The sequence below is a fragment of the Ranitomeya variabilis genome, chromosome 2 (genome assembly GCF_051348905.1).
Source record: "Ranitomeya variabilis isolate aRanVar5 chromosome 2, aRanVar5.hap1, whole genome shotgun sequence".
NCBI lineage: Eukaryota > Metazoa > Chordata > Amphibia > Anura > Dendrobatidae > Ranitomeya > Ranitomeya variabilis.
This window is the reverse complement of record NC_135233.1, coordinates 493,002,662-493,015,489: the sequence shown is the minus strand read 5'-3', so window position 1 is coordinate 493,015,489 and position 12,828 is coordinate 493,002,662. Positions and strand designations below refer to the sequence as shown.

The 12,828-nt window shown below is 58.5% G+C and overlaps 2 protein-coding genes across 6 annotated transcripts in view; one reads left to right on the top strand and one right to left on the bottom strand.

Moving 5' to 3' along the window:
• Positions 1-12,194, bottom strand: part of CPSF7 (cleavage and polyadenylation specific factor 7) — a 43,426-nt gene extending 31,232 nt beyond the window's left edge. For 3 of the 5 annotated variants that reach the window (XM_077287971.1, XM_077287972.1, XM_077287975.1), the window contains exon 1: positions 11,965-12,099. In XM_077287971.1, the coding sequence (XP_077144086.1) occupies positions 11,965-12,054 (90 nt within the window). In that variant the 5' untranslated portion in view covers positions 12,055-12,099. Of the gene's footprint in view, positions 1-11,964 lie in introns of all 5 variants that reach the window. The other 2 variants (XM_077287974.1, XM_077287973.1) reach the window with 2 other exon arrangements.
• The window catches only part of SDHAF2 (succinate dehydrogenase complex assembly factor 2), a 38,713-nt gene continuing 38,055 nt past the window's right edge, over positions 12,171-12,828 (top strand). The window contains exon 1 of the mRNA XM_077287976.1: positions 12,171-12,309. Within this exon, the coding sequence (XP_077144091.1) occupies positions 12,286-12,309 (24 nt within the window). The 5' untranslated portion in view covers positions 12,171-12,285. The remainder of the gene's footprint in view (positions 12,310-12,828) is intronic.

The following is a 12,828-nucleotide window of genomic DNA, read 5'->3' as shown; positions in this document are numbered from 1 at the left end:
CCAATAAATAAATAAATTCTGGAGTGCTGCTTTAAGAATTAAAGGGAATCTATCACCTACATGCAGTACAATCTGTGGACAGGAAGACACAGAAGAAGTTGATTAGAATTATATATAGGATTTTTGCAAAAGATTCAGTAAAACTTGCATTTTATTCATTGACATCCCTGGTGTTTTCATGTATACGAGTCCAGTGGATGGGCCTACTAGTGACTGACAGCTATATCCGCAGGCGGTGATACATTGAAGACTGTCAATAGAACCGCCCACTGGACTAATATATACAAAACACAAGGGATCTCAATAAAATGCATCTTTTGCTGAAAATAAAGTACCGTATATACTCGAGTATAAGCCGACCCGAGTATAAGCCGACCCCCCTAATTTTGCCACAAAAAACTGGGAAAACTTATTGACTCGAGTATAAGCCTAGGGTGGAAAATGCAGCAGCTACCGGTGAATTTCAAAATTAAAAATAGATACTCCATACCGTTCATTATGGCCCCATAGATGCTCCACATAAAGCTGTGCCACATATAATGCTCTGCACCGTTCATTATGGCCCCATAGATGCTCCACATAAAGCTGTGCCATATATACAATGCTCTGCACCGTTGCCCCATAGCTGTGCCATATATATAGTGCTCTGCACCGTTGCCCCATAGCTGTGCCATATAGTGCTCTGCACCATTGCCCCATAGCTGTGCCATATAGTGCTCTGCACCATTGCCCCATAGCTGTGCCATATAGTGCTCTGCACCATTGCCCCATAGCTGTGCCATATAGTGCTCTGCACCATTGCCCCATAGCTGTGCCATATAGTGCTCTGCACCATTGCCCCATAGCTGTGCCATATAGTGCTCTGCACCGTTGCCCCATAGCTGTGCCATATATATAGTGCTCTGCACCGTTGCCCCATAGCTGTGCCATATAGTGCTCTGCACCGTTGCCCCATAGCTGTGCCATACAGTGCTCTGCACCATTATTGCCCCATAGCTGTGCCATACAGTGCTCTGCACCGTTCATTATTGCCCCATAGCTGTGCAATATAGTGCTCTGCACCGTTGCCCCATAGCTGTGCCATACAGTGCTCTGCATCATTATTGCCCCATAGCTGTGCCATATAGTGCTCTGCACCATTATTGCCCCATAGCTGTGCCATATAGTGCTCTGCACCATTATTGCCCCATAGCTGTGCCATACAGTGCTCTGCACCGTCCATTATTGCCCCATAGCTGTGCCATACAGTGTTCTGCACCGTTGCCCCATAGCTGTGCCATATAGTGCTCTGCACCGTTGCCCCATAGCTGTGCCATATAGTGCTCTGCACCGTCCATTATTGCCCCATAGCTGTGCCATATAGTGCTCTGCACCGTCCATTATTGCCCCATAGCTGTGCCATATAGTGCTCTGCACCGTCCATTATTGCCCCATAGCTGTTGCTGCTGCTGCAATTAAAAAAAAAAAAAAAACATACTCACCTGTCTTGCTTGCAGCTCCTCGGCGCCATCTTCCCGGCGTCTCTCTGCACTGACTGATCAGGCAGAGGGCGGCGCGCACACTATATGCGTCATCGCGCCCTCTGCCTGAACAGTCAGAGCGGAGAGACGCCGGGAAGATGGCGCGACGCCCGGCGTGTGGAACGAGGACAGGTGAATATGTAATACTTACCTGCTCCCGGCGTCCCGCTCCTTCCCCCGGACAGCTGGTCTTCGGTGCCGCAGCCTCTTTCTCTATCAGCGGTCACCGGCACCGCTTCATTAGAGAAATGAATAGGCGGCTCCGACCCTATGGGAGGTGGAGCCGCCTATTCATTTCTCTAATGAGCGGTTCCACGTGACCGCTCAGGGGAAGAGGCTGCGGCACCGAAGACAGTGTGACAGGCAGGGGGAGCGCCAGGATCGCCGGGACTAGGTAAGTATATGACAGTGCTCACCCGCCGACCCCACCACCGATCATGACTCGAGTATAAGCCGAGAGGGGCACTTTCAGCCCAAAAATTTGGGCTGAAAATCTCGGCTTATACTCGAGTATATACGGTACCCAAATAGATAACTAAAAAAGAATACAAATATACACTCCCTGACAGAAGTTATGTCGCTTATCCATGTTATGTAAATAAAAGCTTGTAACCTGACCTGAAATTCATCCATTGGTTGTATAAATTATTCTTTTGAAAGCTGAAACCCTCCGAAGTGTGGTTTAGGTTAAGAAAATAAATTGGCATCAATGCTGAAATATTGATCAGTTAATGGAAGCAGAATGGTAAGATTTTGGCAAGACAAAAGTTTTGTCGCCCACAGAAAGTAATGTGATATTCAAACAAATAATTTAGGCTACTTTCACACTGGCGTTTTTTGTCCTCCGTCGCAATGCGTCGTTTTGGTCAAAAAACGCATCCTGCAAAAGTGCTTGCAGGATGCGTTTTTTCTCCATAGACTAACATTGGCGACGCAGTGACACACGTCGCAACCGTCATGCGACGGATGCGTCGTGCTTTGGCGGACCGTCGGCACAAAAAAACGCTACATGTAACTTTTTTTGTGCGACGTGTCCGCTTTTTCCGACCGCGCATGCGCGGCCGGAACTCCGCCCCCGCCTCCCCGCACCTCACAATGGGGTGGCGGATGCGCTGGAAAAATGCATCTGCTGCCCCCGTTGTGCGGCGTATACAACGCTAGCGTCGGTAACCTCGGCCCGACGCACTGCGACGGGCCGAGCCCGACGCTAGTGTGAAAGTAGCCTAACTTAAAATACAAATATATGTTGCATACCATTGGTGAATGAAGTTGTGGTGCTATTAGAGTCATATTTAATATTTTGTGTGACTTCCATGAGCTTGAAGGACTGCATCCATACGTTTCAATAATGATTCATACAATTTATTAATGAAGTCATCAGGAATAGCAAAGAATGCAGTCTTACATGCCTCCCAGAGTTCATCTAGATTCTTTGGTTTTGTCATCCAAGCTTCCTCTTTCATCCTACCCCAAACATGCTCAATGATGTTCATGTCTGGTGACTGGGCTGGCCAGTCCTTGAGCACCTTGATGTTTTTTGCTTGGAGGAACTTTGTTGTAGAGATGGATGTATGAGATGGAGCACCATCCTTCAGCAGAATTTGACCCCTTTTATGATTTGGAATCTAAGAGGTAGCTAATACTTCTTGATATTTTAGGCTATTGATATTGCCTTCCACCTTGCAAATGTTTTGCACACCCCCATACAGAATGTAACCCCAGACCATGATTTTTCTACAACCAAATGTAACTGTTTTCTGGGTGTATTTTGGATCCATACGGGCTCCAGTAGGTCTCCTGCAGTATTTGCGGCAGCTGTGGTGTAATTCTACTGAAGATTCATCAGAGAAATCCAGCTTCTGCCATTTTTCCAGTGTCCATCTGTTTAGCAGGCTGTGGGACTTTGCAAATGCCACACGGTTTTTTACTTGCCTTTTGTTTAGTGCTGGCTTCTGGGCACTGATTCGACCATGGAGGCCATTTTGAGACAGAATCCTACGAACTGTTCTAGTTGACACAGGGACTTGAGGTGACCAGGCCTGTTGGAGCTCTGCTGCAGTGGAAGAGGGGCTTGCTTTGGATTTTCTAACCAACAAACGTTCCTCCTGAGCAGTTGTCTTGCAGGGTCTTCCGCACTTGGGATTGTCAAACATGTCCAGTCTCTTCAAATCTTTTTTTTTTATTCTTTGTACTTGACGATGAGACACATTAAAGGTGCCAGCCACCTCTGCAGTGGATCTGATCTTCAGCCTCTTGATAATCCAGGCTTTGGTCACAGGGTGGATTTTTGGCATGTTGTCAGAGCTCAAGTTGCAGTTCAAGTGAAGGTCTTGGGTGCTGGGTTTCTTTTTATACACACACTAATTAACCGATCATTTACTGAGCACAGGTGAGGATGTAAAGTAGGATTGGGGGCATTATACGACCAGCCAACAAAACTTTTGTCTTGCCAAAATTTGACCATTCTGTGTCCATTAACTGATCAAAATTTCTGCATTGATGACAATTTATTTTCTTAACCTAAACCACATTTCGGAGGGTTTCAGCTTTCAAAGGAAAAATTTATACAACCAATGGATGAATTTAACGTCAGGTTATAAGCTTTAATTTACATAACAAGGATAAGCGACACAACGTCTGTCAGAGTGTAGTACAATCTGATCAGCTTCTACTGAAGAAGGCTATGGAGGGAGCATAGTATGGTGTGAAAAGGAAGAAGGCCGCACTATGGAGGGAGCAGTCAGGTGTGCATATGAGGCCGCACTGTGGGGGGAGCACAGTGTGTATAGGAGGCAGCACTGTGGGGGAAGTACAGTGTGTATAGGAGCCCGCACTGTGGGGGGAGGAGTACAATGTGTAAAGGAGGCCGCAATGTGGGGGGAGCAGTGTGTATAAAAGGGCGCAATGTGGGGGGGGAGTACGGTGTGTATAGGAGGCCGCACTGTGGGGGGAGCACGGTGTGTATAGGAGGCCGCACTGTGGGGGGAGCACGGTGTGAATAGGAGGCCGCACTGTGGGGGGAGCACGGTGTGAATAGGAGGCCGCACTGTGGGGGGAGCACGGTGTGTATAGCAGGCGGCACTGTGGGGGGGAGCACGGTGTGTAAAGGAGGCCGCATTGTGGGGGGAGCACAGTGTGTATAGCAGGCCGCATTGTGGGGGGAGCACAGTGTGTATAGCAGGCCGCATTGTGGGGGGAGCACGGTGTGTATAGGAGGCCGTACTGTGGGGGGGGGGGAGCACGGTGTGTATAGGAGGCCGCACGGTGTGAATAGGAGGCCGCACTGTGGGGGGAGCATGGTGTGTACAGGAGGCCGCACTGTGGGGGGGGGGGGGAGCACAGTGTGTATAGGAAGCCGCACGGTGTGTATAGGAGGCCGCACGGTGGGGGGAGCACGGTGTGAATAGGAGGCCGCACTGTGGGGGGAGCACGATGTGAATAGGAGGCCGCACTGTGGGGGGAGCACGGTGTGTATAGGAGGCCGCACTGTGGGGGGAGCACAGTGCGTATAGGAGGCCGCACTGAGGGGGGAGCACGGTGTGTATAGGAGGCCGCACTGTGGGGGGAGCACGGTGTGTATAGGAGGCCGCACTGTGGGGGGAGCACGGTGTGTATAGGAGGCCGCATTGTGGGGGGAGCACGGTGTGTATAGGAGGCAGCACTGTGGGGGGGAGCACGGTGTGTATAGGAGGCAGCACTGTGGGGGGAGCACAGTGTGTATAGCAGGCCGCATTGTGGGGGGAGCACGGTGTGTATAGGAGGCCGTACTGTGGGGGGAGCACGGTGTGTATAGGAGGCCGCATTGTGGGGGGAGCACGGTGTGTATAGGAGGCAGCACTGTGGGGGGGAGCACGGTGTGTATAGGAGGCAGCACTGTGGGGGGGAGCACAGTGTGTATAGCAGGCCGCATTGTGGGGGGAGCACGGTGTGTATAGGAGGCCGTACTGTGGGGGGGGGGGGAGCACGGTGTGTATAGGAGGCCGCACGGTGTGAATAGGAGGCCGCACTGTGGGGGGAGCACGGTGTGTATAGGAGGCCGCACTGTGGGGGGAGCACAGTGTGTATAGGAGGCCGCACTGTGGGGGGGGGGGGGGGAGCACGGTGTGTATAGGAAGCCGCACGGTGTGTATAGGAGGCGGCACTGTGGGGGGAGCACGGTGTGAATAGGAGGCCGCACTGTGGGGGGAGCACGGTGTGAATAGGAGGCCGCACTGTGGGGGGAGCACGGTGTGAATAGGAGGCCGCACTGTGGGGGGAGCACGGTGTGTATAGGAGGCCGCACTGTGGGGGGAGCACGGTGTGTATAGGAGGCCGTACTGTGGGGGGAGCACTGTGGGGCGAGCACGGTGTGTATAGGAGGCCACACTGTGGGGGGAGCACGGTGTGTATAGGAGGCCAATCTTGTGGGGAGGAGCACTGTGTGTACAGCAGGCCGCACTGTGGGGGGAGCACGGTGTGTATGAGAGGCCGCACTGTGGGGGGAGCACGGTGTGTATGAGAGGCTGTACTGTGGGGGGGGGGGGGGGGGGGGGAAGTACAGTGTGTATAGGAGCCCGCACTGTGGGGGGGGGGGAAGAGTACAATGTGTAAAGGAGGCCGCAATGTGGGGGGAGCAGTGTGTATAAAAGGGCGCAATGTGGGGGGAGTACGGTGTGTATAGGAGGCCGCACTGTGGGGGGGGGGGAGCACGGTGTGTATAGGAGGCCGCACTGTGGGGGGAGCACGGTGTGAATAGGAGGCCGCACTGTGGGGGGGGAGCACGGTGTGTATAGGAGGCCGCACTGTGGGGGGGAGCACAGTGTGTGTAGGAGGCCGCACTGTGGGGGGAGCACGGTGTGTATAGGAGGCCGCACTGTGGGGGAGCACGGTGTGTATAGGAGGCCGCATTGTGGGGGGAGCACGGTGTGTATAGGAGGCAGCACTGTGGGGGGGGGGGGGAGCACGGTGTGTATAGGAGGCAGCACTGTGGGGGGAGCACAGTGTGTATAGCAGGCCGCATTGTGGGGGGAGCACGGTGTGTATAGGAGGCCGTACTGTGGGGGGGGGGGGGGGGGGGGGAGCACGGTGTGTATAGGAGGCCGCATAGTGTGAATAGGAGGCCGCACTGTGGGGGGAGCACGGTGTGTATAGGAGGCCGCACTGTGGGGGGAGCACGGTGTGTATAGGAGGCCGCACTGTGGGGGGTGGGGGGGGGGGGGTTAGCACGGTGTGTATAGGAAGCCGCACGGTGTGTATAGGAGGCCGCACTGTGGGGGGAGAACGGTGTGAATAGGAGGCCGCACTGTGGGGGGAGCACGGTGTGAATAGGAGGCCGAACTGTGGGGGGAGCACGGTGTGTATAGGAGGTCGCACTGGGGGGGGGGGGGGGAGCACGGTGTGTATAGGAGGCCGCACTGTGGGGGGGGGGAGCACGGTGTGTATAGGAGGCCGCACTGGGGGGGGGGGGGGGGGGGGGGGGGGGAGCACGGTGTGTATAGGAGGCCGCACTGTGGGGGGGAGCACGGTGTGTATAGGAGGCCGTACTGTGGGGGGGGAGCACGGTGTGTATAGGAGGCCGCACTGTGGGGGGGGAGCACGGTGTGTATAGGAGGCCGCACTGTGGGGGGGGAGCACGGTGTGTATAGGAGGCCGCACTGTGGGGGGGGGAGCACGGTGTGAATAGGAGGCCGAACTGTGGGGGGAGCACGGTGTGTATAGGAGGCCGCACTGTGGGGGGGGAGCACGGTGTGTATAGGAGGCCGCACTGTGGGGGGAAGAGTACAATGTGTAAAGGAGGCCGCAATGTGGGGGGAGCAGTGTGTATAAAAGGGCGCAGTGTGGGGGGAATACGGTGTGTATAGGAGGCCGCACTGTGGGGGGAGCACGGTGTGTATAGGAGGCCACATTGTGGGGAATGCGGCTGGAGCACGGTGTGTATAGGAGGCCGCACTGTGGGGGGGGAGCACGGTGTGTATAGGAGGCCGCACTGTGGGGGGAGCACGGTGTGTATAGGAGGCCGCACTGTGGGGGGGGAGCACGGTGTGTATAGGAGGCCGCACTGTGGGGGGAGCACGGTGTGAATAGGAGGCCGCACTGTGGGGAGAGCACGGTGTGTATAGGAGGCCGCACTGTGGGGGGAGCACGGTGTGTATAGGAGGCCGCACTGTTGGGGGGGAGCACGGTGTGTATAGGAGGCCGCACTGTGGGGGGAGCACGGTGTGAATAGGAGGCCGCACTATGGGGGGAGCACGGTGTGAATAGGAGGCCGCACTATGGGGGGAGCACGGTGTGTATAGGAGGCCGCACTGTGGGGGGAGCACGGTGTGTATAGGAGGCCGCACTGTGGGGGGAGCACGGTGTGTATAGGAGGCCGCACTGTGGGGGGAGCACGGTGTGAATAGGAGGCCGCACTGTGGGGGGGAGCACAATGTGTATAGGAGGCCGCACTGTGGGGGGGGAGCACGGTGTGTATAGGAGGCCGCACTGTGGGGGGAAGAGTACAATGTGTAAAGGAGGCCGCAATGTGGGGGGAGCAGTGTGTATAAAAGGGCGCAGTGTGGGGGGAATACGGTGTGTATAGGAGGCCGCACTGTGGGGGGAGCACGGTGTGTATAGGAGGCCACATTGTGGGGAATGCGGCTGGAGCACGGTGTGTATAGGAGGCCGCACTGTGGGGGGGGAGCACGGTGTGTATAGGAGGCCGCACTGTGGGGGGAGCACGGTGTGTATAGGAGGCCGCACTGTGGGGGGGGAGCACGGTGTGTATAGGAGGCCGCACTGTGGGGGGAGCACGGTGTGAATAGGAGGCCGCACTGTGGGGAGAGCACGGTGTGTATAGGAGGCCGCACTGTGGGGGGAGCACGGTGTGTATAGGAGGCCGCACTGTTGGGGGGGAGCACGGTGTGTATAGGAGGCCGCACTGTGGGGGGAGCACGGTGTGAATAGGAGGCCGCACTATGGGGGGAGCACGGTGTGAATAGGAGGCCGCACTATGGGGGGAGCACGGTGTGTATAGGAGGCCGCACTGTGGGGGGAGCACGGTGTGTATAGGAGGCCGCACTGTGGGGGGAGCACGGTGTGTATAGGAGGCCGCACTGTGGGGGGAGCACGGTGTGAATAGGAGGCCGCACTGTGGGGGGGAGCACAATGTGTATAGGAGGCCGCACTGTGGGGGGGAGCACAGTGTGTATAGGAGGCCGCACTGTGGGGGGGTAGCACAGTGTGCATAGGAGGCCGCATTGTGGGGGGAACACGGTGTGTATAGGAGGCCGCACTGTTGGGGGAGCACGGTGTGTATAGGAGGCCGCACTGTGGGGGGGGGAGCACGGTGTGTATATGAGGCCGCACGGTGTGAATAGGAGGCCGCACTGTGGGGGGAGCACGGTGTGTATAGGAGGCCGCACTGTGGGGGGAGCACGGTGTGTATAGGAGGCCGCACTGTGGGGGGAGCACGGTGTGAATAGGAGGCCGCACTGTGGGGGGAGCACGGTGTGAATAGGAGGCCGCACTGTGGGGGGAGCACGGTGTGAATAGGAGGCCGCACTGTGGGGGGAGCACGGTGTGAATAGGAGGCCGCACTGTGGGGGGAGCACGGTGTGAATAGGAGGCCGCACTGTGGGGGGAGCACAGTGTGAATAGGAGGCCGCACTGTGGGGGGAGCACGGTGTGAATAGGAGGCCGCACTGTGGGGGGAGAACGGTGTGAATAGGAGGCCGCACTGTGGGGGGAGCACGGTGTGAATAGGAGGCCGCACTGTGGGGGGAGCACGGTGTGAATAGGAGGCCGCACTGTGGGGGGAGCACGGTGTGTATAGGAGGCCGCACTGTGGGGGGAGCACGGTGTGTATAGCAGGCGGCACTGTGGGGGGAGCACGGTGTGTATAGCAGGCGGCACTGTGGGGGGAGCACGGTGTGTATAGGAGGCCGCATTGTGGGGGGAGCACGGTGTGTATAGGAGGCCGTACTGTGTGGGGGGGAGCACGGTGTGTATAGGAGGCCACATTGTGGGGAATGCGGCTGGAGCACGGTGTGTATAGGAGGCCGCACTGTGGGGGGGGAGCACGGTGTGTATAGGAGGCCGCACTGTGGGGGGGGGGAGCACGGTGTGTATAGGAGGCCGCACTGTGGGGGGAGCACGGTGTAAATAGGAGGCCGCACTGTGGGGGGAGCACGGTGTGAATAGGAGGCCGCACTGTGGGGGGAGCACGGTGTGTATAGGAGGCCGCACTGTGGGGGGAGCACGGTGTGTATAGGAGGCCGCACTGTTGGGGGGGAGCACGGTGTGTATAGGAGGCCGCACTGTGGGGGGAGCACGGTGTGAATAGGAGGCCGCACTATGGGGGGAGCACGGTGTGTATAGGAGGCCGCACTGTGGGGGGGGGGGGGAGCACGGTGTGTATAGGAGGCCGCACTGTGGGGGGGGGGGGGAGCACGGTGTGTATAGGAGGCCGCACTGTGGGGGGGGGGGGGGAGCACGGTGTGTACAGGAGGCCGCACTGGGGGGGGGGGGGGGGGGAGCACGGTGTGTACAGGAGGCCGCACTGTGGGGGAGCACGGTGTGTGTATAGGAGGCCGCACTGGGGGGGGGGGGGGGGGGAGCACGGTGTGTGTATAGGAGGCCGCACTGGGGGGGGGGAGCACGGTGTGTATAGGAGGCCGCACTGGGGGGGAGCACGGTGTGTATAGGAGGCCGCACTGGGGGGGGGAGCACGGTGTGTATAGGAGGCCGCACTGGGGGGGAGCACGGTGTGTATAGGAGGCCGCACTGGGGGGGGGAGCACGGTGTGTATAGGAGGCCGCACTGGGGGGGGAGCACGGTGTGTATAGGAGGCCGCACTGTGGGGGGAGCACGGTGTGTATAGGAGGCCGCACTGTGGGGGGAGCACGGTGTGTATAGGAGGCCGCACTGTGGGGGGAGCACGGTGTGTATAGGAGGCCGCACTGTGGGGGGAGCACGGTGTGTATAGGAGGCCGCACTGTGGGGGGAGCACGGTGTGTATAGGAGGCCGCACTGTGGGGGGAGCACGGTGTGTATAGGAGGCCGCACTGTGGGGGGAGCACGGTGTGTATAGGAGGCCGCACTGTGGGGGGGAGCACGGTGTGTATAGGAGGCCGCACTGTGGGGGGGAGCACGGTGTGTATAGGAGGCCGCACTGTGGGGGGGAGCACGGTGTGTATAGGAGGCCGCACTGTGGGGGGGGGAGCACGGTGTGTATAGGAGGCCGCACTGTGGGGGGGGGGGGGGAGCACGGTGTGTATAGGAGGCCGCACTGTGGGGGGGGGGGGGGAGCACGGTGTGTATAGGAGGCCGCACTGTGGGGGGGGGGAGCACGGTGTGTATAGGAGGCCGCACTGTGGGGGGGGGGGGGAGCACGGTGCGTATAGGAGGTCGCACTGTGGGGGGAGCACGGTGTGTATAGGAGGCCGCACTGTGGGGGGGGGGGGGGAGCACAGTGTGTATAGGAGGCCGCACTGTGGGGGGGGGGGGGAGCACGGTGTGTATAGGAGGCCGCACTGTGGGGGGGGGGGGAGCACGGTGTGTATAGGAGGCCGCACTGTGGGGGGGGGGGGGAGCACGGTGTGTATAGGAGGCCGCACTGTGGGGGGGGGGGAGCACGGTGTGTATAGGAGGCCGCACTGGGGGGTGGGGGGAGCACGGTGTGTATAGGAGGCCGCACTGTGGGGGGAGCACGGTGTGTATAGGAGGCCGCACTGTGGGGGGAGCACGGTGTGTATAGGAGGCCGCACTGTGGGGGGAGCACGGTGTGTATAGGAGGCTGCACTGTGGGGGGAGCACGGTGTGTATAGGAGGCCGCACTGTGGGGGGAGCACGGTGTGTATAGGAGGCCGCACTGTGGGGGGGAGCACGGTGTGTATAGGAGGCTGCACTGTGGGGGGGGAGCACGGTGTGTATAGGAGGCTGCACTGTGGGGGGGGAGCACGGTGTGTATAGGAGGCTGCACTGTGGGGGGGGAGCACGGTGTGTATAGGAGGCTGCACTGTGGGGGGGGAGCACGGTGTGTATAGGAGGCTGCACTGTGGGGGGGGAGCACGGTGTGTATAGGAGGCCGCACTGTGGGGGGGGGAGCACGGTGTGTATAGGAGGCTGCACTGGGGGGGGGGGGAGCACGGTGTGTATAGGAGGCCGCACTGTGGGGGGAGCACGGTGTGTACAGGAGGCTGAACTGTGGGGGGAGCACGGTGTGTGTGGGGGGAGCACTGTGTGTGGGGGGCCGCACTGTGGGGGGGGGAGCACGGTGTGTGTGGGGGGCCGCACTGTGGGGGTGACCGTGGGACCATCACCCAAGACTTCCCACCTCTGGCCTCATTGATACCCCGGCCCCTCCCCCCGCCTTTGTGGCGGATAACAGACCCCAGCAGCACATTGCATGCAGACAGCCCCATGCACCTCACTCCGCCCGCGTCCATCATGCGCCCCACATATAAGAAGTAAATAAATGCTGTACATCTCTCTTGGCGGTGGCGGCCCGGGTCTCTCCCACCTGCATGAACTCTTCATCGGCGTAAATATCTATAAGATCCGCCCCGTCCGCCATACCCAGCCCGGAACCCCGGATGTACGTGTCCGGCGCTGTGTCCCCGTGTGTGACGTCAGTCCGGGCTGCAGTCGTTCCTGGATCCCGCGCGCGTCTCTCCGCTCTGAGAATGGAACTCCACAGCTCCCACAATCCCGCGCTCACCGGAACTTCCGGCCTGCAGGGTTCCTGCTCTCAGCAGCTTCCGGTTCCGAGGGTCGGATTGTGTGAGTGACGTCAGAGGCGCGCAGGATGCTGTCGGGGAGCAGAGCCCGGGTGAGGACCTCCAGCTCAGTGATAGGGGGGCGCCCGGGGACCTCCGTCCTCCCCTGTTACATGTTACTGCTCGACCACCTGTGTGTGCGACTATTGTGTATGTCTGAGTGTAGTCTGGACATCTGTGCTTTGGAAACTACACTTCCCAGCATGCCCTGGCTAGCTGCAGATATTGGGGCATGCTGGAAGTTGTAGTTTAGCTACATGTAGGTGCTTTGGCTTAGTACAGCTTGTCCTGTGGGTTGTTGTATGGCAGCATTCACAGTCCGCAGATTTACATGTAGATATTGATATGCCGTAAGGACTTTAAAGGGGTTGTTGGTTAACCGGGCTAAAGACTTGGTGGGTCCGGCCACTGGGTCTCGCGCTGCAGAATGGGAACTTGTATTCCTGTTACCGACCGCAGCCCTATTGGTTTTCTATGAGGCTGACACATAAGCCGGTATAGAGCTGTGGTTGGGTATGTGCACCGCCATTCCAGTCTGTTGTGCTGGTCGGTGCAGGACACAGCCCCAGCAG